Below are 21,607 nucleotides of genomic sequence, written 5' to 3'. Positions count from 1 at the left end.
GTTTTGCTTTAATTACAAAAGGTCCCAGCAGTAGGAAACCCCCCCTTGCAACCCTCCCCCCCACCCCCCAACCCGCTGCCTCCACTTGAGCCTCTCCCTGGGGTGTACAAAGTATTGTGGGGGCCCAGACATCCCTGCACCCCCCAGCTGATCCCCCCCCAATCTGTGTGTCCCCACTTGGGGATTTGGGCAGGGATGGGGGGAGGGGAATATCTTTTTTTTTTGTATTTTTCATGTATTTTTTAAATAAATCCCTCCACCGGGCAGGGTCTGGGGATAGTGCTGGGGGGCACCCCGATACCACCACCCCCCCCGCCACCAGGGGCAAAGGGGTGGGGACAAAGCCCTGCAAGGATCCCAAGTGCCACCATGGGGAGGGGGGTGTCTGTGGCTTCAGGTCCCATCCTAGTGTCACCATCCATCCTGGTGTCCCCACTTCCAGTGTCACAGCAGGGGGGACACCCACCAGGTCACCATGAGATGCTGCCCAGCCCAATCCAGGTGTTACCCCCGCCCTCGGCCCAAGCATGGTGGCAAGGGCAGCGGACACCCCCTGGGTCACTGTTAGGTGCCCTCGATCCTAGTGCCACCCCTCAAGTGTGGTGGCACGGGCAGGTGACACCTACCAGGTCACTTTTAGATGCCCCCAGCTATCCTGGTGCCACCCCATCCTGGCGTCACCCCCCGAGCATGGTTCCACCGGCCCCCCCATTCTTGTGCTACCCCCCTTGGCGTGGTGGCACGGGCTGGAGACACCCACCAGGTCACCATTAGATGTCCCCTTGACCAGTTCTGGTGTCACCCCCAATCACGGTGCCACCCCCCAATCATGGTGTCACCCCCCTGGCATGGTGGCACGGGCAAGGGACACCCACCAGGTCACTTTTAGATACCCCTCACCATCCTGGTGCCACCCCTGGCATGGTGGCACAGGCAGGGGACACCCACCGGGTCACTGTTAGATGCCCCCCCTCCCCATCCCAGTGCCACCATCCTGTCCTGGTGCCACCCCCCAGTCCTGGCACGATGGCATGTGGGCAGGGGCCACCCACCAGGTCACCATTAGATGGAGGTCTCGTCGCTCCTGGGGGACACAGAGATGGGGGGGGCACAAGGTGGGGGGACACAAAACCAAGACAGATGATGCGTGACAGGGCGGGGGGGCCGAGGCACCCAGCACTCGCCCGGTGGGGGGGACATGGAGGGGGGGGCAGGAGCGCCCGGGCCCCCGCGATTAATGGAGAAAATTGAAAAACAGAAATCTGGGCAGGGAGGGGGGCAAGGGGAGAGAAGAGAGGGGGGTTAGTGTCGCGCCACCGCCCGCCACCGCGTGGGTACCCAACGGGCACCCAGTGGAACCCAGCGGGCAACCAGTTGGAGCCCAAGCAACCCAATGGACATCCCAGCACCCAGCTGGAAGCCTGTGGGCAACCAACGGGAGCCCCAGCACCCAACAGGAACATCAGCTCCCCAGGGGCACCCAACAGGAACCCCAGAACCCAAGGGGAACCCCAGCTCCCCATGGGAACCCAATGGGAATCCCAGAACCCAATGGGAACCCCAGTTCCCCATGAGAACCCAACAGGAACCCCAGAACCCAACAGGAACCCCAGCTCCCCATGGGAACCCAATAGGAATCCCAGAACCCAATGGGAACCCAAGCTTCCCATGGGAACCCAACAGGGATCACAGCACCCAATGGGGACCCCAGTTCCCCATGGGAACCCAACGGGAACCCCAGAACCCAACGGGAACCCAAGCGCCCCATGGGAATGAAACAGGAACCCCAGAACCCAAGGGGAACCCCAGCTCCCCATGGGAACCCAATGGGAACCCCAGAACCCAATGGGAACTCCAGCTCGCCATGGGAACCCAACAGGAACCCCAGAACCCAATGGACAGTTAGAGCTGATGGGCAACCTGGCACTCAATGGGCACCCACTCAACAGTCAGAGGGCACCCAATGGTCACCCTTGAACCCAGTGGTCACCCGAGTGGAACCCTTGCACCCAGTGGTCACCCGAGTGGAACCCTTGCACCCAACAGTCACTCTTGCACTTGACGGGCACCCAATGAGGAACCGTGGCACCCGATGGGCCCCCAAGAACCACCCTTGAACCTAATGGTCTCCCAAGAGGAACTGTGGCACCCAGTGGGCATCCAACAGCCACCCTTGAACCTAATGGTCTCCCAAGGGGACCCTGGCACCCGATGGGCACCCAACAGCTGCCCCGTGGCCACCAACGGGGCACCGTGGCCACCCTCCGCCAGGCACTCACTCGGAGCCAGAGGAGTCTTCGTCCACGGTGCCTGCCTTGATGCTCATGGTGATGGGGGTGACGCCGCTGAGCTGCTCCTGCAGGGTCTGGCGGGGGCGGGGGGCAGCGGGGACCCCCACCCTGCTGCCCTCACTGCCCGAGGAGGTGGGGGGCGGCGGGGGGGGCCCGAGGCGCTGGGTGCTGCCCCGCTCGCTGATGGCGGGGAGGCCCTTCTTCTTCAGGATGCCTGCGGGGTAGGGGCATCACCCAGGGGCTCGGAGGGAGGGTCATTGAGCTGCCCCCCACCCACCCCATGGCACCCACTCGGCCGTGGGACCCCGCACCCTTGTGGGGATGGGGTGGGGGCATCACTCAGGGGTTTGGGGGTGTCACTGAGGTGCCCCCCACCCACCCTGTGGCACCCGTACCTTTGTGGGGATGGGGCAGGGGCAGCAGTGGGGGGACCCTGGGGGGCACCTCGCTGTTGAAGCGGGGGGGTTCGGCACGGAGGGGCCCCTCGCCCCCCACCGGCTCCACGCGCAGGGTCTCGCTGCCCCCAGGCCCCTCGCTCTCGCTTGCTGTCGTCACAAACTCTCCCGGCCAGTACGGCTGCGTGGGGGCCACCAGGCTGTCACCTGTGAGGGGGACTGGATGGCAGGGTGAGGGCCCCCCCCAACCCCCACTGGGTGCCCCCTCCTTGCATCCCAGCCAGAGCGAGGGAACCCCTACCCACTGGGTGCCCCCAGAGAGGGTGAGAGACCCCTCCCCCCATCCCCACTGGCACCCTGGACATGGTGAGGGACACCCCCGAACTCACTGAGTGCCCCCATCAGCACCCCAGGCTGGTTGATGGACCCACTGGGTGCCCCCCACAGGCCCCAGTCAGGGCAGGGGACCCCCCCCAAAACCCACTGGGTGCCCCCCTGTGCATCCCAGACAAGGCAAGGGACCACCTCCCCCCTTCCCTGGGTGCCCCTCATCCCCACCCTGACCATCGTGAGGGACCCCCAATCCCCTTGGGCACCCCCCCCGGCTGTTACCAGGGGTGGGGGGCATCAGGGGGAGCCCGGGCAGGGCGTCCCAGCCAGGGGGTGGCTCGTCCTCGCTCTCGGAGGAGTGTGTGGAGCCGAAGGAGCCGCTGCGGTCGTCATCCAGCGAGATGTCACTGTCTGAGTCCGTGTCGTGTTCTGGGGGGGACACACAGGTCAGGGGGTGCCCAGCTGGGCTGAGGCTGGGTGCACTCGTCACACAGGTGGTGCCCTTACCTTCATGCTGGTCCTGGGCGTCGAGGAAAAGTCCCCCCGGCTCAGCCAGTGCCCGCTGCCCTGGGCTGCCCGCCAGCCCCGAGTCCTCCCTGCGCGACAGGACACACCTGCTGCCCAACCATGCCACCACCCTGCCTCCAACCAACCCATTCCCCATCATCTCACCATCTCACTAGCCCACCAACCCACCACCCTGCCTCCAAACAACCCATTCCCCATCATCTCACCATCTTGCTACCCCACCAACCCACCACCCTGCCTCCAACCAACCCATTCCCCATCATCTCACCATCTCACTACCCCACCAACCCATCACTCTGCCTCCAACCAACCCATTCCCCATCATCTCACCATCTCACCAACCCACCACCCTGCCTCCAACCAACCCATTCCCCATCATCTCACCATCTCACCAACCCACCACCCTGCCTCCAACCAACCCATTCCCCATCATCTCACCATCCCACCAACCCACCACCCTGCCACGATGTTCTCCAAGGTCGTTTCCAACTGAGTGATTCCATGATCCCACCACTCCAACATCATGTTACCCAGCTGTGCCACCACCCTGCCTCCATCCCACCACCCCCGTCCCAGCGGTACCGGCGCACGAAGGGGATGTAGCTATGGTGGCTCTTGCCGGAGCGCGCGGTGCTGTGCAGGGAGCCGGTAGAGCCGCCGTCAGGTGCCGGGTACAGACGCCCGGCCACGTAGGTGCTGTCACAGCCGTAGGCCTGCCACGGGGATGGGGATGTCACCACCACAGCTGCCCCTGCCCTCCTGGATCTCCCCCAAACCCTCCCAGCCCCTCCTGGCACTTACGGGGGTCAGGGTGGACTTGGTGGCCAGCGTGGGGTCGGGCACACGCCGGCGGGTGCAGCTGAGCTGCAGGCTCCGCCGCACGTCCTTGCTCAGCACCACGCAGAACAGGAAGATGAGGGGGCCCTGGGTGGAGAGGGAGGCACATGGGGGCACTGGCACCTTGAACAGATGGGACCCCCATCCCCCCTGGCTGCCCCCACTGGCACCCCAAAGTAGGAGAAGGGACCCCCTGTGCCCACTGAGCACCCCCTAGGAGAGGGGGCTCAATTCCTGGGGTGTCCCTGTCCTGTCACCCTCCGTGTCCCCACAGGTGTCCCCAGCTGGGCAGCTGCGGGGGCCGGGGGGTTGGCCTGGTCCAGGGGTGTGGGGGTACAGACACATAGGGGGCCATAGAGAAGCAAAGGGACCTATAGGGAACATGAGAATCTGTAGGGAGCTATAGGGACCATAAACAGCTATAGGGAGCCTAGGAAGTTATAGGGAACCTAGGAAGTTGCAGGGAGCTATAGGGAGCCTAGGAAGTGATAGGGAGCCTAGGAAGTTATAGGAAGCTATAGGGAGCCTAGGAAGTGATAGGAAGCTATAGGGAGCCTTAGAAGTTATAGGGAGCTATAGGGAGCCTAGGAAGTTACAGGGAGCCTAGGAAGTTATAGGGAGCCTAGGAAGTTATAGGGAGCCTAGGAAGTTATAGGAAGCTATAGGGAGCCTAGGAAGTTATAGGAAGCTATAGGGAGCCTAGGAAGTTATAGGGAGCCTAGGAAGTTATAGGAAGCTATAGGGAGCCTAGGAAGTTATAGGAAGCTATAGGGAGCCTAGGAAGTTATAGGAAGCTATAGGGAGCCCAGGAAGTTATAGGAAGCTATAGGGAGCCTAGGAAGTTATAGGGAGCTATAGGGAGCCTTGGAAGTTACAGGGAGCCTAGGAAGTTATAGGGAGCCTAGGGAAGCGTAGGGAGCTACAGGAAGGTATAGGGAGCATAAAGAGCTATAAGAAGGCATAGGGAGGCATAGGGAGATCCATGAGTTGTAGGGGTATAGGGGCATGGGGGGTGCCTAGGCTGGAGGGATGCAGGGCACTATAGGGGGCAGGAGGAGCTGGAGGAGGCTCAGTCCCTATGGGGAGGGGTCGGGGGTCCAGCAGACCTGGAGGCAGTTGGAGATGGCGAAGAGGTAGTGGAAGAGCAGGGAGTCGCTGTTGACCGAGAGCAGCGCCAGGAGCCAGGCCAGGGTGGGCAGCGCCAGCAGCACCAGCGCCGTCTGCAGCCCGGAGCTGGGGGGGCGTCAGCACCCAAACAGTCCCCACACACGGACCCCAGTACGCACCCCAAGGGAGACCCCAATGGAGACCCCAATGCGCACCCCACACAGACCCCAATGGAGACCCCGACACGCACCCCACATGGGCCCCAAGGGAGACCCCAATGGAGACCCCAATGCGCACCCCACATAGACCCCAATGGAGACCCCAACACGCACCCCACAGAGACCCCAATGGAGGCCCCAATGGAGATCCCAATGGAGACTCCAACACACACCCCACACAGACCCCAATGGAGATCTCGACATGCACCCCACGTGGACCCCACGGGAGACCCCAATGGAGACCCCAATGCACACCCCATGCAGACCCCAATGTGCACCCCAATGGAGATCCCAACGCGCACCCCACGCAGACCCCAATGGAGACCCCAGCGTGCACCCCACGCAGACCCCAATGGAAACCCCAACGCACACCCCACGCAGACCCCAATGGAGACCCCAGCGTGCACCCCACGCAGACCCCAGTGGAGACCCCAACGCACACCCCATGCAGACTCCAATGGAGACCCCAACACGCACCCCACGCAGACCCCAATGGAGACCCCAGCGTGCACCCCACGCAGACCCCAATGGGGACCCCAATGCGCACCCCAAGCAGACCCCAATGGAGATCCCAACGCGCACCCCACACAGACCCCAATGGGGACCCCAGCGTGCACCCCATGTAGACCCCAATGGAGATCCCAACGCGCACCCCACGCAGACCCCAATGGACATCCCAATGCACACCCCACGCAGACCCCAATGGAGACCCCAGCGTGCACCCCACGCAGACCCCAATGGAGATCCCAACGCGCACCCTACACAGACCCCAATGGGGACCCCAGCGTGCACCCCACGCAGACCCCAATGGAGATCCCAACGCGCACCCCACGCAGACCCCAATGGAGACCCCAATGCGCACCCCAATGGAGACCCCAACGCGCACCCCACACAGACCCCAATGGAGACCCCAACGTGCACCCCAACGCAGGCTCCACCATCAGCCCCAGACAGCCCCTGCTCTCAGCCCCCCGTGCCCCCCGCCCCAGGACTCACGCGGTGCCCCTCTTGTCGCAGTCCTGGGGGGAGGCGCAGGTGGCCCTGGCCGCCAGCACGAGGAAGAGGACGCTGACCTGCGGGGCAGGGGGGTGAGCGCGGGCTGGGGGCACCGGGGGTCCCGCGCCCCAGGCCCCGTTACGCACGGCCACGGCGCAGGCGCTGGGCCCCGCCAGGCTCCACACGAGGCTGTCGTGGATGGAGAGCCAGCAGAAGTCGGGGTTCCCGTAGCCCTCGGGGTCCAGCCCCACCGCCAGCCCTGCGGGAGCACGGTCAGGGGGGACACCTGGGGAGGAACCCACGGGGGGGCGGGGCCACTGGGAGGGGGCGGGGCTAATGACTGAGGGGGCGGGGCTAATGACTGAGGGGCGGGGCTAAGGGCTGGATGGGCGTGGCCATTGGCTGGGGTGGGCGGGGCCACTGTTTGGGGTGGGCGGGGCTACAGATGGGCCGGGGCCATAATTATGGGGGTGGGGGCTAGGGGCGGGGCTAATACGGGTGGGCGGGGCTATGTAGAAAGGGGGCGGGGTTAATGACTGAGGGGCGGGGCTACGTGTCAAAGGGGCGTGGTTATGGATCAAGGGGCGGGGCTATTACCTGGGGTGTGGCTACTATGGGGTGGGGCTATGAGCGATGAAGGAGCTGGTTTGGGAGTTGAGCCCCCAGAGGCAGGTGGAGGTGGGGGGTCAGGGGTCCTCCAGGGGTCGGGGGGCAGGGTCAGAGCCCAGCTCGGTGCTGGGGGTCTCACCGGTGATGAAGGCGGGCAGCCCCCAGCCCAGCACGTGGTAGAAGCGCATGGGCCCGCGGTCGATGTGCCGGGGCTCGCTGCGGCGCCGGTAGAGGTGCAGCCCCTCGAGCAGCGCCCAGCCCACCGCGCTCATGTAGAGGAACTGCAGCAGGATGGCCACCACCGTGCAAGCCAGCTGCGCCCCGCGGGTCAGGGGCCTGCCTCGCACACCCACCGATCCCCCGCGCAAACCCCAAGCACCACCCTAGGATCCCCACCACAAAACTCCATGCACCACGTCAGGATCCTGGCCCCACATCCCCCCTTGCCCCAGCTCACCCCCTGGTTGAGAGACTCCAACCCTGTTTTAGAGTCCCCAACCCTTTTTGAGAGACCCCAACCCTTGAGGACCTCCCGTTTGAGCGACCAAATCCTTGAGGACCCCACATTTGAGAGAACCCAACCCTGTTTGAGAGACTTCAACCCTTGAGGACCCCCTGTTTGAGAGACTCCAACCCCATTTGAGAGACCCCAACACCATTTTAGAGACTCCAACCCTTGAGAACCTCCCCTTTGAGAGACCCCAACCCTGTTTGAGAGACTTCAACCCTTGAGGACCCCCTGTTTGAGAGACTCCGACCCCATTTGAGAGACCCCAACACCATTTTAGAGACTCCAACCCTTGAGAACCTCCCCTTTGAGAGACCTCAACCCTGTTTGAGAGACCCCAACCCTTGAGGGCCTCCTGTTTGAGAGACCCCAATCCTTGAGGACACCCCGTCTGAGAGACTCTAACCCCATTTGAGATACCCCAACCCTTGAGGGTCTCCTGTTTGAGAGAGTCCAACCCCATCTGAGAGACCCCAACCCTTGAGAACCTCCCATTTGAGAGACCCCAACCCTTGAGGATCCCCCGTTTGAGAGACCCCAACCCTTGAGAACCTTCTGTTTGAGAGACCCCAACCCTTGAGGACACCCCATTTCATAGACCCGAACCCCGTTTGAGAGACCTCAACCCTTGAGGGCCTCCTGTTTGAGAGACCCAAACCCTTGAGGACACCCTGTTTGAGAGACTCTAACCCCATTTGAGAGAACCCAACCCTTGAGGGTCTCCTGTTTGAGAAAGTCCAGCCCCATTTGAGAGATCCCAACCCTTGAGAACCTCCCGTTCGAGAGACCCCAACCCTTGAGAACCTTCTGTTTGAGAGATCCCAACCCTTGAGGACCTCCTGTTTGAGAGAGTCCAACCCCATTTGAGAGGCCCCAACCCTTGAGGGTCTCCTGTTTGAGAGACCCCAACCCTTGAGGACACCCCGTTTGAGAGACTCTAACCCCATTTGAGAGACCCCAACCCTTGAGAACCTCCCATTTGATAGACCTCAACTCTGTTTGAGAGACCCCAACCCTTGAGAACCTCCCGTTTGAGAGACCCCAACCCTTGAGAACTTTCTGTTTGAGAGAACCCAACCCTTGAGGCCCCCCGTTTGAGAGACCCCAACCTTTTTGCGACCCCCACCCTCGGCCCCAGCCCCCGTCTCTCGTCTCGCCGCTCACCGGGCTGTCGGCCTGGTTGATGCCGAGGAGGAAGACGAGCTGTGCGAGGAGGAGGGCGGTGGCGCCGTGGCGGCGGATGCTATGGCGGTTGGAGCGCAGGCCCCGCAGCCCCCCCAGGGCCAGCACGGCCAGCAGCAGCCCCGCCAGCCCCACGCCCAGCGACGTGTAGGTCAGAGCCGCCAGCGGCAGGACCTCCCCGTTCTGCACAGGGAGCCAGGCGTCAACGAGCCGCGTGCCGGGCACGTGGCCCGAGACATGGCCAAGCCCCACGCCCTGAGCCCCACACACACCCCCAGCCCCACACGCCCCCAGCCCCACACCCTGAGCCCCACACATGCCCCCAGCCCCACACACGCCCCCAGCCCCACACCCTGAGCCCCACACACCCCCCCAACCCCACACCCAGAGCCCCACACACCCCTCCAACCCCACACACACCCCCAGCCCCACACCCTGAGCCCCACACACACCCCCAGCCCCACACCGTGAGCCCCACACACACACCCAGCCCCACATCCTGAGCCCCACACACACAGCCCCACACCGTGAGCCCCCCCCACACACACAGCCCCACACACACCCCCAGCCCCACACCCTGAGCCCCACACACACCCCCAGCCCCACACACACCCCCAGCCCCACACCTTGAGCCCCACACACACCCCCAGCCCCACACCTTGAGCCCCACACATACCCCCAGCCCCACACCCTGAGCCCCCCACACACACACAGCCCCACTCCCAGCTCCAAGCCTCGCCCCAGCCCTGCCCTCTGCCCTCTATCCCTGCCCCACTTGAGCCCCCATCTCCCAACCCTCCCAACCCTGTCCCCACGCCACGTGGGGCACCTCCTGTCCCTGTGTCCCTGCGCGTTGCCAGCAAGCCCCGTGCCCAAGCCCACAGGCCCTGTGCCCGTGTCCCCCACGTCCCCTCGTGTCCCCCGTGTCACACCTCACGGCGGGAGATGTCCATAAGGACGGCGAAGCTGGTGAGGTGGTGGCACTGGCAGCTGACGTGGCTCTGGTTGCGGAAGACGACCTCGCAGCCCCGTGCTGACCAACCGCCCGTGCCACCGGCCCTGTGTGACACACCAGGACACCCCCCAGACCCCTCTGTGACACCCACCTCACCTGGCGATGCCATCTGGGACACCCGCCCCACTGGGGACACCACACATGTCCCCTCCCACCACCCACCCATGACACCAAGTTCAGGGTTGCCACCCCACAGCGATGTCCTCGTGCCACCTGCCCATGCCACCAAGGTGAGGGCTGCCCAGTGTGGCCTCATCCCTTTGTCACTCAGTGGTGACAGCGGGGACATGACTGCCACCCTGTCCCCATGTCACCCACCCAGCTGTTGGCACCAGGGATGTGACCCCAGAGCCCTGTCCCCGTGTTCGCACCAGGACAGGTCTGTTAGGCACGGCTCTCCCATGCCCCCCACTCCACCACCACCCGCTGAGTGCCACCCCTGTCCTTCCCCATGTCCCCTGTCCCCTCACAGCAGGGAGTGGTTCCAGAAGACACAGATGGGCTTGGAGCGCTCCTGGGTCTCCAGCAGCCGGAATTGGAGGGTGATGGGCTTGGCCAACACCCGTGGCGCCTGCGTCCCCGCCGCGTGCACGCTGATGCTCACCACTGGCGTGTTGATGATGGGGCGCTTGGGCACCCTGGGGACATGGGTCAGGGTCTTGGCCTGGGCAGGGCCACCCCACAGCGCCCCACGGCACCCCTGTCCCGGGCATGTCCCAGGGACACCCCTGTCCCCAGTGTCCCAGCACTCCAGTGCCCTCCCTTGCCCTGGCACCCCTTGGGGACACCACTGTCCCCCACACTTGGGCACCCCATGGGCACCCTCCCTGTCCCTCCACATCCCAGCACCCCATGGGGACCCCCTTGTCCCCTGTGCCCACATTCCCAGCACCCCACAGACACCCTCCCTATCCGCCCGTGTATGAGCACCATGGGCACCCTGTCCTGGACATGTCTTGGGGACACTTCTGTCCCCAGTGTCCCAGCACTCTAGATCCCTCCCTTGCCCTGGCACCCAGTGGGGACCCTCCCTGTCCCCTGTGCCCCACCCTTGGGCACCCCATGGAGACCCTTCTTGTCCTCCATGTCTCAGCACACCATGGGGACCCTCCCAGGCCACCTCTGCCCCCACCCTTGGGCACCTCACAGGCCCCCCCTTGGCTCCCCCTCTCCCAGTGCCCCACAGATGCCCTCCCTTGCCCTGGAGTCCCCCAAGCCCCCTCCGCAGCCCCCTGTGCCCCCTCTGCCCGCGGCACCTGAGGCTGCGCTTGTCGCTGTCGTACTGCTCGGGCAGGAGCGCGGCCAGCGTGCGGTAGATGATGACACTGGCGATGGCCTGGTCCTTGCTCAGTGATGGGTGCCGCTTGCGGCGGGTCACCAGGGTCACCTCCTCCTGCTCTTCCTCCTCTTCCTCCTCCTCCTCCTCCTCAGCAGCATCTTCCTCCTCCTCCTGCACACCCTGTGCTGGTGGCCCGTGCCTGGTGCTGGAGTCTGGAGGGGGTTGGCAGGGCTTGCCATGGTGCTGTGCCAGCCCCAGGGCCATTCTGGGGTCCCCAACCCTGCCAGCCTCATAGCAGTGTCCTCAACCTTGCCAGCCCCATGGCCACACCAGGGTCCCCCCAACCCTGCCAGCCCCATGCCAGGGTCCCCTCAACCCTGCCAGCCCCATGGCCACATCGGGGTCCTCAACCTTTCCAGCCTCACAGCCACATAGGGGTCCACCCAAATTTTCCAGCTCCTTTCTGGGGTCCCCAACCCTGCCTGCCCCTTCCCAGCGTTCCCAACCCTACCAGCCTCATGGCCACACCAGGGCCCCCCAACCCTGCCAGCCTCAAGCCAGTGTCCCCAGACCTGCCACCCCCATGGCCATGTGGGGGTGCCCCCCAACCCTGCCAGACCCATGGATGCAACAAGGTCCCCCACCCTGCCAGCCCCCCATGCGTTGGGGTCCCCAGCCCCCCATTCCCCTGGACTCACGCCTGCCCTCAGGGGGCCGAAAGACGCTGTCGGGCAGGATGATGGTGGTCTCCAGGTCGGGGGGCTTCTCCCCTCGCAGAGCCTCGTAGCGCGGCAGCCGCGTGCCCGCAAAGCTGCCCTTGTCCAGCCGCACCACCGACACCACTGTGGCACCATGGAACCTGTGTGCCTGGCACCCACGGGCCCTGGCACCCACAGAACCCGGCACCCACAGACCCAGGCACCCACAGACCTTGGCACCCACGGATCTCAGCACTCATGGACCTTGGCATCCATGTACCCCAGCACCCACGGACCCCAGCACCCATGGACCCTGGCACTCACGGACCCAGGCACCCACAGACCCCGGCACCCACAGACCTTGGCACCCACGGATCTCAGCACCCATGGACCCTGGCACCCATAGCCCTGGCACCCATGGACCCCAGCACCCATAGCCCTGGCACCCATGGACCCCAGCACCCACAGACCTTGGCACCCACGGATCTCAGCACCCACAGACCTTGGCACCCACAGGTCTCAGCACTCATGGACCGTGGCACCCACAGACCCTCACACCCATATCCCCCAGCACCCACAGTCCTGGCACCCATGGACCCCGGTGCCCGTGGTGCAGGTCTCCAGGTAGGTGGCCCCCAGGCACGTGTGTGTCCCCTGGGCACGGAGTTGTGGGGGGCACAGGACTCATGTCCATGTCGCCAGGCACACGCATGTCCTTGGGCACACACATGCTCATGTCCCCTCACACATACGTGTTCCCTGGGCGCACACACACCCCTACAAGCCTGGCACATGCCTGGGCACAGTACCCCCAGGCACATATGTGTCCCCAGCTGTTATCATGCAGGGACACACAGCCCTGGTCACACATTGTTTCCCTGGAGACTCATGTCCCCAGACACATGCATGTCTCCCAGACACATACTTGTCCATGTCCCCAGGCACACACATGTTCCCCAGGCACAGGTATGAGTGTGTTGGGGACATGCATGTCCCCCAGACACACGCATGTGCCCTGGGCACACACATATCTGTGTCCCCAGGCACACACTTGTTGCCGAGGCACATGCATGTCCCCAACACACTCATACCCTCAGAGCACACGTGTTCCCCAGGCACACCCATGCCCATGTCCCCGGTACAGGTGTCCTTGGGCACATGCATGTCCCCAGGCACATAGAATCATAGAATCGCCAGGTTGGAAAAGACCCACTGGATCATCGAGTCCAACCATTCCCATCAATCACTAAACCATGCTCCTCAGCACCTCGTCCACCTGTCCCTTAAACCCCTCCAGGGAAGGTGACTCAACCCCCTCCCTGGGCAGACTCTGCCAGGGACCAATCACCCTTTCTGGGAAAAATCTTTTCCTAATGTCCAGCCTAACCTTCCCCTGGTGGAGCTTGAGGCCATTCCCTCTCGTCCTGTCCCCTGTCACTTGGGAGAAGAGCCCAGCTCCCTCCTCTCCACAACCTCCTTTCAGGGAGTTGCAGAGAGCAATGAGGTCTCCCCTCAGCCTCCTCTTCTCCAGGCTAAACACCCCCAGCTCTCTCAGCCGTTCCTCATCAGGCCTGTTCTCCAGCCCCTTCCCCAGCTTCGTTGCTCTTCTCTGGACTTGCTCCAGAGCCTCAACATCCTTCTTGTGGTGAGGGGCCCAGAACTGAACACATGCACACCCCCGTGTGTCCCCGGGATCCCCACTCACCGATGTTGGGGGTGACAATGGTGAAGGGGCTGAGGTAGGTCTGGGGCATGTTCTGTGCCAGGGCGCTGGCGTAGTCCTCGAAGTGCTTCAGCAGCCAGGCTGTGCCCCCCTCTGTCTGCTGGATCAGCTCCCAGTGCCGCTTGTTGCTGGCGTCCAGCAGGGCGCTGCCCACCCGCAGCAGGTTCTGGGGAGAGCAGAGGTGACAGTGCTGCCGGACGCCCCTCACTGCGGTGTCTGGGCAAGGGGCTTCTGTCTCCTTCCTTTAGTTTTGCCCCCTGCAAGGCTCAGAGGGTAGGGACCCCGCACTGCCAACTGTGGCCAGGGGTGCTGGGTGCTCTAACCCTCTCAGCTGAGGGGGTGCCCATCACGCTGGCGTTCACCTCCCTGCACCAACACCCCCTCCCATTAAGGCTCCCAGCACCCCAGCGTCAGGGCTTCTGCATCCAGCTGAGGGGTGCCCATCATCCCAGCATCTGGGCTCCTGTGCCAACCATGGGAAAGGCCCATGAGGGTGCCCATCACCCTAGTGTCTGGGACCCTGTCCCCAGCTGAAGGGGTACCCATCACCCTGACATTTGGACTTTTGTCCCCACTTGAGGAGGTGCCCATCACCGAGGTGCCTGGTCCCTGCATTCACCTGAGAGGGTGCCTAACACCCCAGTGTCTGGGCTGTGCCCACAACCCCCTCCAATGAGGGCACCCATCACCCCAGCGTTTGGGCTCCTGCCCTAGTTAAGAAGGCAACCATCGCCCTGGCACGTGAACTCCTGTCCCCAGCTGAGGAGGTGCCCATCACCGAGGTGCCTGGTCCCTGCATTCATCTGAGAGGGTGCCCCTCACCCTGGTGTCTGGGCTCTTGTGCCAACACACCCTCCCCTAGGGGTGCCCATCATCCTGAGGTCTGGGCAGCTGCCCTCAGTCGAGGGGGTGCCCGTCACCCTGGTGTCTGGGCTCCTGCGCCAACAACCCCCTCCAATGAGGGCACCCATCACCCCGGCGTTTGGGCTCCTGCCCCTAGTTAAGAAGGCAACCATCACCCTGGCAACGTGAGCTCCTGTCCCCAAGCCAGGAGGTGCCCGTCCCCGTGTCACACCTCGGTGAAGTGCACGTCCTGGGTGGCAGCCAGGCGGAAGCCGCGCTGGTGGCTCTCGTGCTGGAGCAGGCGGCTGGCCAGCCGGTACGCCAGGCGCAGGTCGCTGCCGAAGTAGGCGGCCGTGCGGCGCGTGGCCTCGTGCAGCTGCAGCGCCACGTGCCGCGACTGCGCCGGGTCCAGCGACGACTCGTTGCGTGCCAACCGTTCCGCCTGGCGGGTGGCACCGTCAGCAGGGACGCGGCAGGTGGCATCGTCCCCGTGGCGATGTCCCCCACCACCACTCACCCAGCCCCGGAGCGCGGCGAAGGCCAGCGAGCTGCAGTTGAAGAGGTTGGGGGGCAGCCAGCCCTTGTGCTCGTCACAGTGCCGCACCGCCGTGCCTAGGGGACAGGGGGACCGCAGTGACACTGGGGGGTCACCACCCCTGCACCAGCCCAGTGGCGACACGGCAGGGTCATCCCAATGCAGCTCCATGCCAACAATGCCACCACAGCGTCGCCTCCTGGACATCCCAGTGGTGCCACCGCAGTGCCACCACCTCAGCTCTATCTTGCCTTTGCCACCACATCTGTCCCTTGTCCTGTCCTAACGGTGACACCACGGGGTCACCATCCCAGCCCTGGTCCAGTGGTGACACTGCAGGGTCATCCCAACACAGCTCCATGCCAACAACGCCAACACAGCATCACCTCCTGGACATCCCGGCGGTGCCACTGCAGTGCCACCACCGTGTCACTGTCCTGCCCCATCTCACCAGTGACACCACAGTGTCATGTTGTCCCACCACAGCGTCATCGCTCTGATCCATCTCAGCTCGGACACCACCATGTCACCCCCCTGCCCTCTCCCAGCAGTGCCACCACCCCACCTCAGTGGTGCCACCATGGTGTCACTTCCCTGACCCCATCCCAGCGGCACCACCACAGTGTCACCTTCCCATCCCATCAGTGCCACCATGGCATAGCTCTCCAGAGCTCTGTCCCAGTGCCACCATGGTGTTATCCTCCCTCATCTGAGCGGTGCCACCATGGCATCACCCCCTGACCCCTTCCCACGGTCCCACCACAGTGCCACCTCCCCCCGGTCCCCATGTCCCCACCTACCAACGGAGCCCTTGGGGCAGGGGGCCACGGCAGGCAGCCCGAAGCGGGTGCGGGGCCACCAGATGCTGGCCTCGATGGCTCGGGGACAGCTGTCGTAGTTGACTGTGGGGCAAAGCTGGGTGTCACACGGGGGTGACAGCAGGCGGGTGGCAGTGGCACCCGGTTGCCAGCACACAGGGTGACACGGGCTGACAGCAGAGGCACCCAGGGTGACAGGGTGACAGCAGAGTGATAACAAGGTGACAGTGGCACCCAGTTATTGGCACTAAAGCTGACAGCAGGGTGACAGTGGCACCCAGTTGCCAGCAGCCAGGGTGGCACAGTGTGACATAGGGTGACAGCAGGATTACAACAAGGTGACAGTGGCACCCAGTCACCGGCTTCTAAGGTGACAGCAGGGTGACATAGGGTGACAGAGGCACTCAGTTGCCAGCACCCAGGTTTTACAGGGTGACATAGGGTGACAGCAGGGTGACAGAAGCCACTCCACTGCCATCGCCTAGGGTGACAGCAGGGTGACACGGGGTGACCGCAGGGTGGAAAAGGCACCTGGTTGCCAGCACCCAGGTGACACAGGGTGACACAGAGTGACACGGGATGACAGCAGGGTGCCCCGGGGTGCCTGTGTCCCTGTCCCCGCACCTTCGCAGCCGGTGGCAGTCACCTCGGCGAAGGGGTTGTCGCAGCGGTCGCAGTGGCGGCCGATGACGCCGGGCTTGCAGGGGCACTGCCCGCTGGTGGCATCGCAGCGGCGCGACAGGGCCCCGCTCGGGTAGCACTCGCACAGCAGGCACGAGGCGCTGCCCGACGGCCGGTAGTGGTTCTCCTGAGGACAGCGGTGTCACCAACCCGTGGACGGGGATGGGGACAAGGACAGGGATGGGGACAGGAATGGGGCTGGGGCTGGGGACATGAGACAGGGATGGGGACAAGGACAGGGACAGGGATGGGGACAAGGAAGAGGGTAGGGATGGGGACAGGAATAGGGCTGCGGATGGGGACTTCGGACAGGGATGGGGACAAGGACAGGGACAGGGATAGGGACAGGGAAGAGGGTAGGGATGGGGACAAGGACAGGGACAGGGATGGGGACAAGGACAGGGACGGGGACAAGGACAGGGACGGGTATGGGGACAAGGAAGAGGGTAGGGATGGGGACAGGAATGGGGCTGCGGATGGGGACATGGGACAGGGATGGGGACAAGGACAGGGACAGGGATAGGGACAGGGAAGAGGGTAGGGATGGGGACAAGGACAGGGATGGGGATGGGGACAAGGACAGGGACAGGGATGGGGACATGGGACAGGGATTGGGACAAGGACAGGGACAGAGATGGGGACAAGGACAGGGACAGGGATGGGGACAAGGAAGTGGGTAGGGATGGGGGCTGAGGATGGGGATGGGGACATGGGACAGGGATAGGGATGGGGACAAGGACAGAGACATGGATGGGGACAAGGAAGAGGGTAGGGATGGGGACAGGGATGGAGCTGGGGCTGGGGACATGGGACAGGGATGGGGACAAGGACAGGGACAGGGATGGGGACATGGGACAGGGATGGGGACAAGGACAGGGACAGGGATGGGGACAAGGAAGTGGGTAGGGATGGGGCTGAGGATGGGGATGGGGACATGGGACAGGGATACGGACAAGGACAGGGACAGGGACAAGGAAGTGGGTAGGGATGGGGCTGAGGATGGGGATAGGGACAGGGGTGGGGATAGGGACAAGGACAGAGACAGGGATGGGGATGAGGATGGGGATGGGGACATGGGACAGGGATGGGGACAGGAAAGAGGGTGGCGATGGGGAGAGGGATGGGGACATGGGACAGGGATGGGGACAAGGACAGGGATAGGGACAGGGAAGAGGGTAGGGATGGAGACAGGGATGGGGCTGAGGATGAGGATGGGGACATGGGACAGGGATGGGGACAAGGACAGGGACAGGGTTGGGGACAGGGGTGGGGATAGGGACAAGGACAGAGATATGGATGGGGACAGGGATGGGGCTGAGGATGGGGACAAGGACACGGACAGGGACAGGGAAGAGGGCAGGGATGGGGACATGGGACAGGGATGGGGACAGGAAAGAGAGTGGGGATGGGGAAAAGGATGAGGACATGGGACAGGGATGGGGACAAGGACAGGGTCAGGGATTGGGACAGGGAAGAGGGTAGGGAAGGGGATAGGGATGGGGCTGAGGATGGGGGTAGGGACATGGGACAGTGATGGGGACATGGGACAGGGATGGGAACAAGAACAGGGACAGGGACAAGGACAGGGCTGGGGACATGGACAGCGACAGGGATGGGGACAGGGTTGGGGATGGGGCCATGGGACTGAGCTGGGGACAGGGCTGGGGACAGGGAAGGTGACACAGCCACCTTGCAGCGGCACTCGCCCGTTGTCTTGTTGCAGTCGGGGTCGAAGCCCTTGGTGACATCGCAGTTGCAGGGGCCGCAGGTGGGGTGTCCCCACCACCCCCGTGGGCACGGCTGCGCCTCCCTGCGTGGGGACACGGGGGACACGGCGGGCGTGACAGGGCCCCGCGGCTGGCACTGCCACACGCCCCTCGCATGGCCACCACGGCCACCCACGTGCCACTGTGGCCCTTGCACACCCACCGTGCCCTCCAGGTGCCCCCTTGCACACCCCTCCCACCCATCGTACCCTCCCTGTGCCCCCCTTGCACACCCATTGTGCACCACTTGCACACTCATTGTGCCCTCCAGGTGCCCACACTCACCGTGTTCTCACTGTGCCCACCCTTGCACACCCACCTTGCCCCTTGCACGCCCACCAGGCACCCTGTGCCTCCTCTTGCACACTCACCCTGTCCCTTGCCCACCCACCCCACCTCTTGCACACCTACTGTCCCCCCGTGCCCACCCTGCCCCTTGCACACCCACCATGCACCCGTGCCAACCCTTGCACACTCACCCTGTCCCTTGTACACTCATTGTGCCCCCACGCCCACTCTGCTCCTTGCACACTCACCCTACCCCCTGCACACCCACCATGCTCTCCCTGTGCCCACCCTGCCCCTTGCACACCCACCATGCCCTTCCCTTGCCTAACCATGCACACTCTCCCTCTCCCTTGCACACCCACCGCACCCCTTGTGCACCGTCTGTGCTCTCCAGATGCCCACCTTGTCCCTTGCACACCCATTGTGCCCCTCCCCTGCCCACTCTGCTCCTTGCACACTCAGCCTGCCTCCTGCACACCCAGCACGTTCTCCCTATGCCCACCCTGCCCCTTGCACACCCATCCTGCCTGCCCTGTGCCCACACTTGCACGTCCCCCGTGTCACCCGGCCCCTTGCACACGCGTGTGTGCGATGGCCCCCACGTGCCACTCACCGGTGCTCACAGTAGGGCCCGAAGTGGCCCTGGGGACACTCGCAGGCGTAGCCGTGCAGCGAGCCCGGCCGGCGGGCACACGTGGCGGGGGGCTGGCACGGGTTGAGGGCACACGCGCTCACACAGCTGTCACCAAAGTAGCCTGGGCACAAGGACGGGCACGTTGGGGACATCACAGGGAGGGGGACACTGCCCTGGGGTGGGGGGGGGCAGCACCAGGGAGCATGGCACTGCCTAGGGAGAGTGGCAAGGGGCAAGGGGGTGGCAGTGCCCTGGGGAGGGTGACAGGGGGGTGGCAGTGGCCTGGGGACAGTGACAGGGCAGCTGGCAGTGTCCAGGGAGAGTGGTAGCGCCTAGGAAGGGTGACAAGTGGGTGGCACTGCCTAGGAAGGGTGACAAGGGGGTGGCAGTGGCCTGGGGACAGTGACAGGGAGGCTGGCAGTGCCCTGAGAAGGGTAACAAGGAGGGGGCAGTGCCCTGGGAAGGGTGACGAGGGGGTGGCAGTAGCCTGGGGTCAGTGACAGGGAGGGTGGCAGTGCCTAGGAAGGGTGATAAGGGGGTGGCAGTGCCTAGGGAGAGTGGCAAGGGGGTGGCAGTGCCCTGAGGAGAGTGACAAGGGGGTGGCAGTGCCCTGGAGAGTGTGACAGGGAGGGTGGCAGTGCCTAGGGAGGGTGACAGTGCCTAGGAAGAGTGTCAAGGGGGTGGCAGTGCCCTGAGGATGGTGACAGGGAGGGTGGCAGTGCCCTGAGAAGGGTGACAAGGGGGTGGCAGTGCCCTGGGGAGAGTGACAGGGAGGGTGGCAGTGCCCTGGGGAGAGTGACAAGGGGGTGGCAGTGCCCTGGGGAGAGTGACTCGGGGGTGGCAGTGCCTAGGAAAGGTGGCAGTGCCCTAGGGAGGGTGACAAGGGGGTGGCAGTGCCCTGGGGAGGGTGACAACGGGGTGGCAGTGCCAGGGACGTGGCAGTGCAGGGGTGGCAGTGGGGGTGGTGGGCATGGTGGCACTCACCAGGGTGGCAGCGGCAGGAGAAGCTGTCCCAGTCGTCACTGCAGAAGCTGTTGGGGGGGCAGGGCCCCGAGTCGCAGGGGTCTGGGGGGGCGCAGCCGCCCTCCACGTTCACCACCTCCGCCTGTGCCACGCTCAGTGCCACCGAGCCCACGCGCACGCCCTGCAGCACCGCCACGCGTCACGGCTCTGCAATGTCCCCGTGTTCCCATGCCCACACCCATGGCCCCCATCGCTGTGCCCATGTCTGTGTCCCTGTGCCCATGTCCCCATGTCCTGTTCCACATCCCCACTCCCTGTGCCCACATCCCTGTGCCCACATCCATGTCCCCATGTTCTGAGCCCATGTCTGTGTCCCTGTGCCCATGTCCCCATGTCCTGTTCCACATCCCCACTCCCTGTGCCCACATCCCTGTGCCCACATCCATGTCCCCATGTTCTGAGCCCATGTCCCTGTGTCCCTGTGCCCATGTCTCCATGTCCTGTGCCACATCCCTGTGCCCATGCCCATGTCCCCATGTCCCTGTGCCCACACCCATGTTCCTGTGTCCCTGCGCCGATGTCCCCATGTCCTGTGCCACATCCCTGTGCCCACACCCATGGCCCCGTGTCCTGAGCCCATGTCCCTGTGTTCCTGTACCGATGTCCCCATGTCCTGTGCCACATCCCTGTGCCCACATCCATGTCCCCGTGTCCTGAGCCCATGTCCCTGTGTCCCTGTGCCCATGTCCCCATGTCCTGTGCCACATCCCTGTGCCCACACCCATGTCCCCGTGTCCCTGTGCCCATGTCCCCATGTCCCGTGCCACATCCCTGTGCCCACACCCATGTCCCTGTGCCCTGAGCCCATGTGCCTGTGTCCCTGTGACCATGTCCCCATACCCTGTGCCCACATCCATGTCCCCATGTCCTGTTCCACATCCCCATACCCTGTGCCCACATCCCTGTGCCCATATCCATGTCCCCGTGCCCTGAGCCCATGTCCCTGTGTCCCTGTGCCCATGTCTCCATGTCCTGTGCCACATCCCTGTGCCCATGCCCATGTCCCCATGTCCCTGTGCCCACACCCATGTCCCCGTGTCCCTCTGCCCATGTCCCCTGTCCTGTGCCACATCCCTGTGCCCGCACCCATGTCCCCATGTCCCTGTGCCCACGTCCCCATGTCCCGTGCCACATCCCTGTGCCGACACCCATGTCCCCGTGTCCCTGTGCTCATGTCCCCACGCCATGTGCCACAACCCTGTGCCAACACCCATGTCCCCCATCATTCTGCCCATGTCCCCATGCTCAAACCCCCTGCCCCCGGCCACCACGCCAGTGCCAACGCGCCCGTGTCCCCTCCCTG

At 64.2% G+C, this 21,607-nt stretch overlaps 1 protein-coding gene across 1 annotated transcript in view; it reads right to left on the bottom strand.

The window, feature by feature from the left end:
- Positions 1 to 906: 906 nt before the first annotated feature.
- The window catches only part of CELSR2 (cadherin EGF LAG seven-pass G-type receptor 2), a 34,350-nt gene continuing 13,649 nt past the window's right edge, over positions 907 to 21,607 (bottom strand). Inside the window, 24 exon segments of the mRNA XM_069875681.1 lie at positions 907 to 1,084; positions 2,280 to 2,505; positions 2,687 to 2,893; positions 3,299 to 3,445; positions 3,524 to 3,612; positions 4,127 to 4,257; positions 4,346 to 4,468; positions 5,488 to 5,614; positions 6,703 to 6,779; positions 6,849 to 6,961; positions 7,451 to 7,625; positions 8,984 to 9,184; positions 9,934 to 10,060; positions 10,487 to 10,654; positions 11,273 to 11,507; positions 11,994 to 12,137; positions 13,699 to 13,882; positions 14,792 to 15,001; positions 15,077 to 15,171; positions 15,895 to 15,996; positions 16,537 to 16,720; positions 18,283 to 18,403; positions 19,261 to 19,402; positions 20,266 to 20,425. Coding sequence (XP_069731782.1) covers positions 1,063 to 1,084; positions 2,280 to 2,505; positions 2,687 to 2,893; positions 3,299 to 3,445; positions 3,524 to 3,612; positions 4,127 to 4,257; positions 4,346 to 4,468; positions 5,488 to 5,614; positions 6,703 to 6,779; positions 6,849 to 6,961; positions 7,451 to 7,625; positions 8,984 to 9,184; positions 9,934 to 10,060; positions 10,487 to 10,654; positions 11,273 to 11,507; positions 11,994 to 12,137; positions 13,699 to 13,882; positions 14,792 to 15,001; positions 15,077 to 15,171; positions 15,895 to 15,996; positions 16,537 to 16,720; positions 18,283 to 18,403; positions 19,261 to 19,402; positions 20,266 to 20,425 — 3,510 coding nt within the window. The 3' untranslated portion in view covers positions 907 to 1,062.

Source organism: Phaenicophaeus curvirostris, chromosome 24 (assembly GCF_032191515.1).
Source record: "Phaenicophaeus curvirostris isolate KB17595 chromosome 24, BPBGC_Pcur_1.0, whole genome shotgun sequence".
Lineage (NCBI taxonomy): Eukaryota > Metazoa > Chordata > Aves > Cuculiformes > Cuculidae > Phaenicophaeus > Phaenicophaeus curvirostris.
The sequence above is the reverse complement of the archived record's forward strand: the minus strand, read 5'-3'. Positions and strand labels throughout refer to the sequence as shown.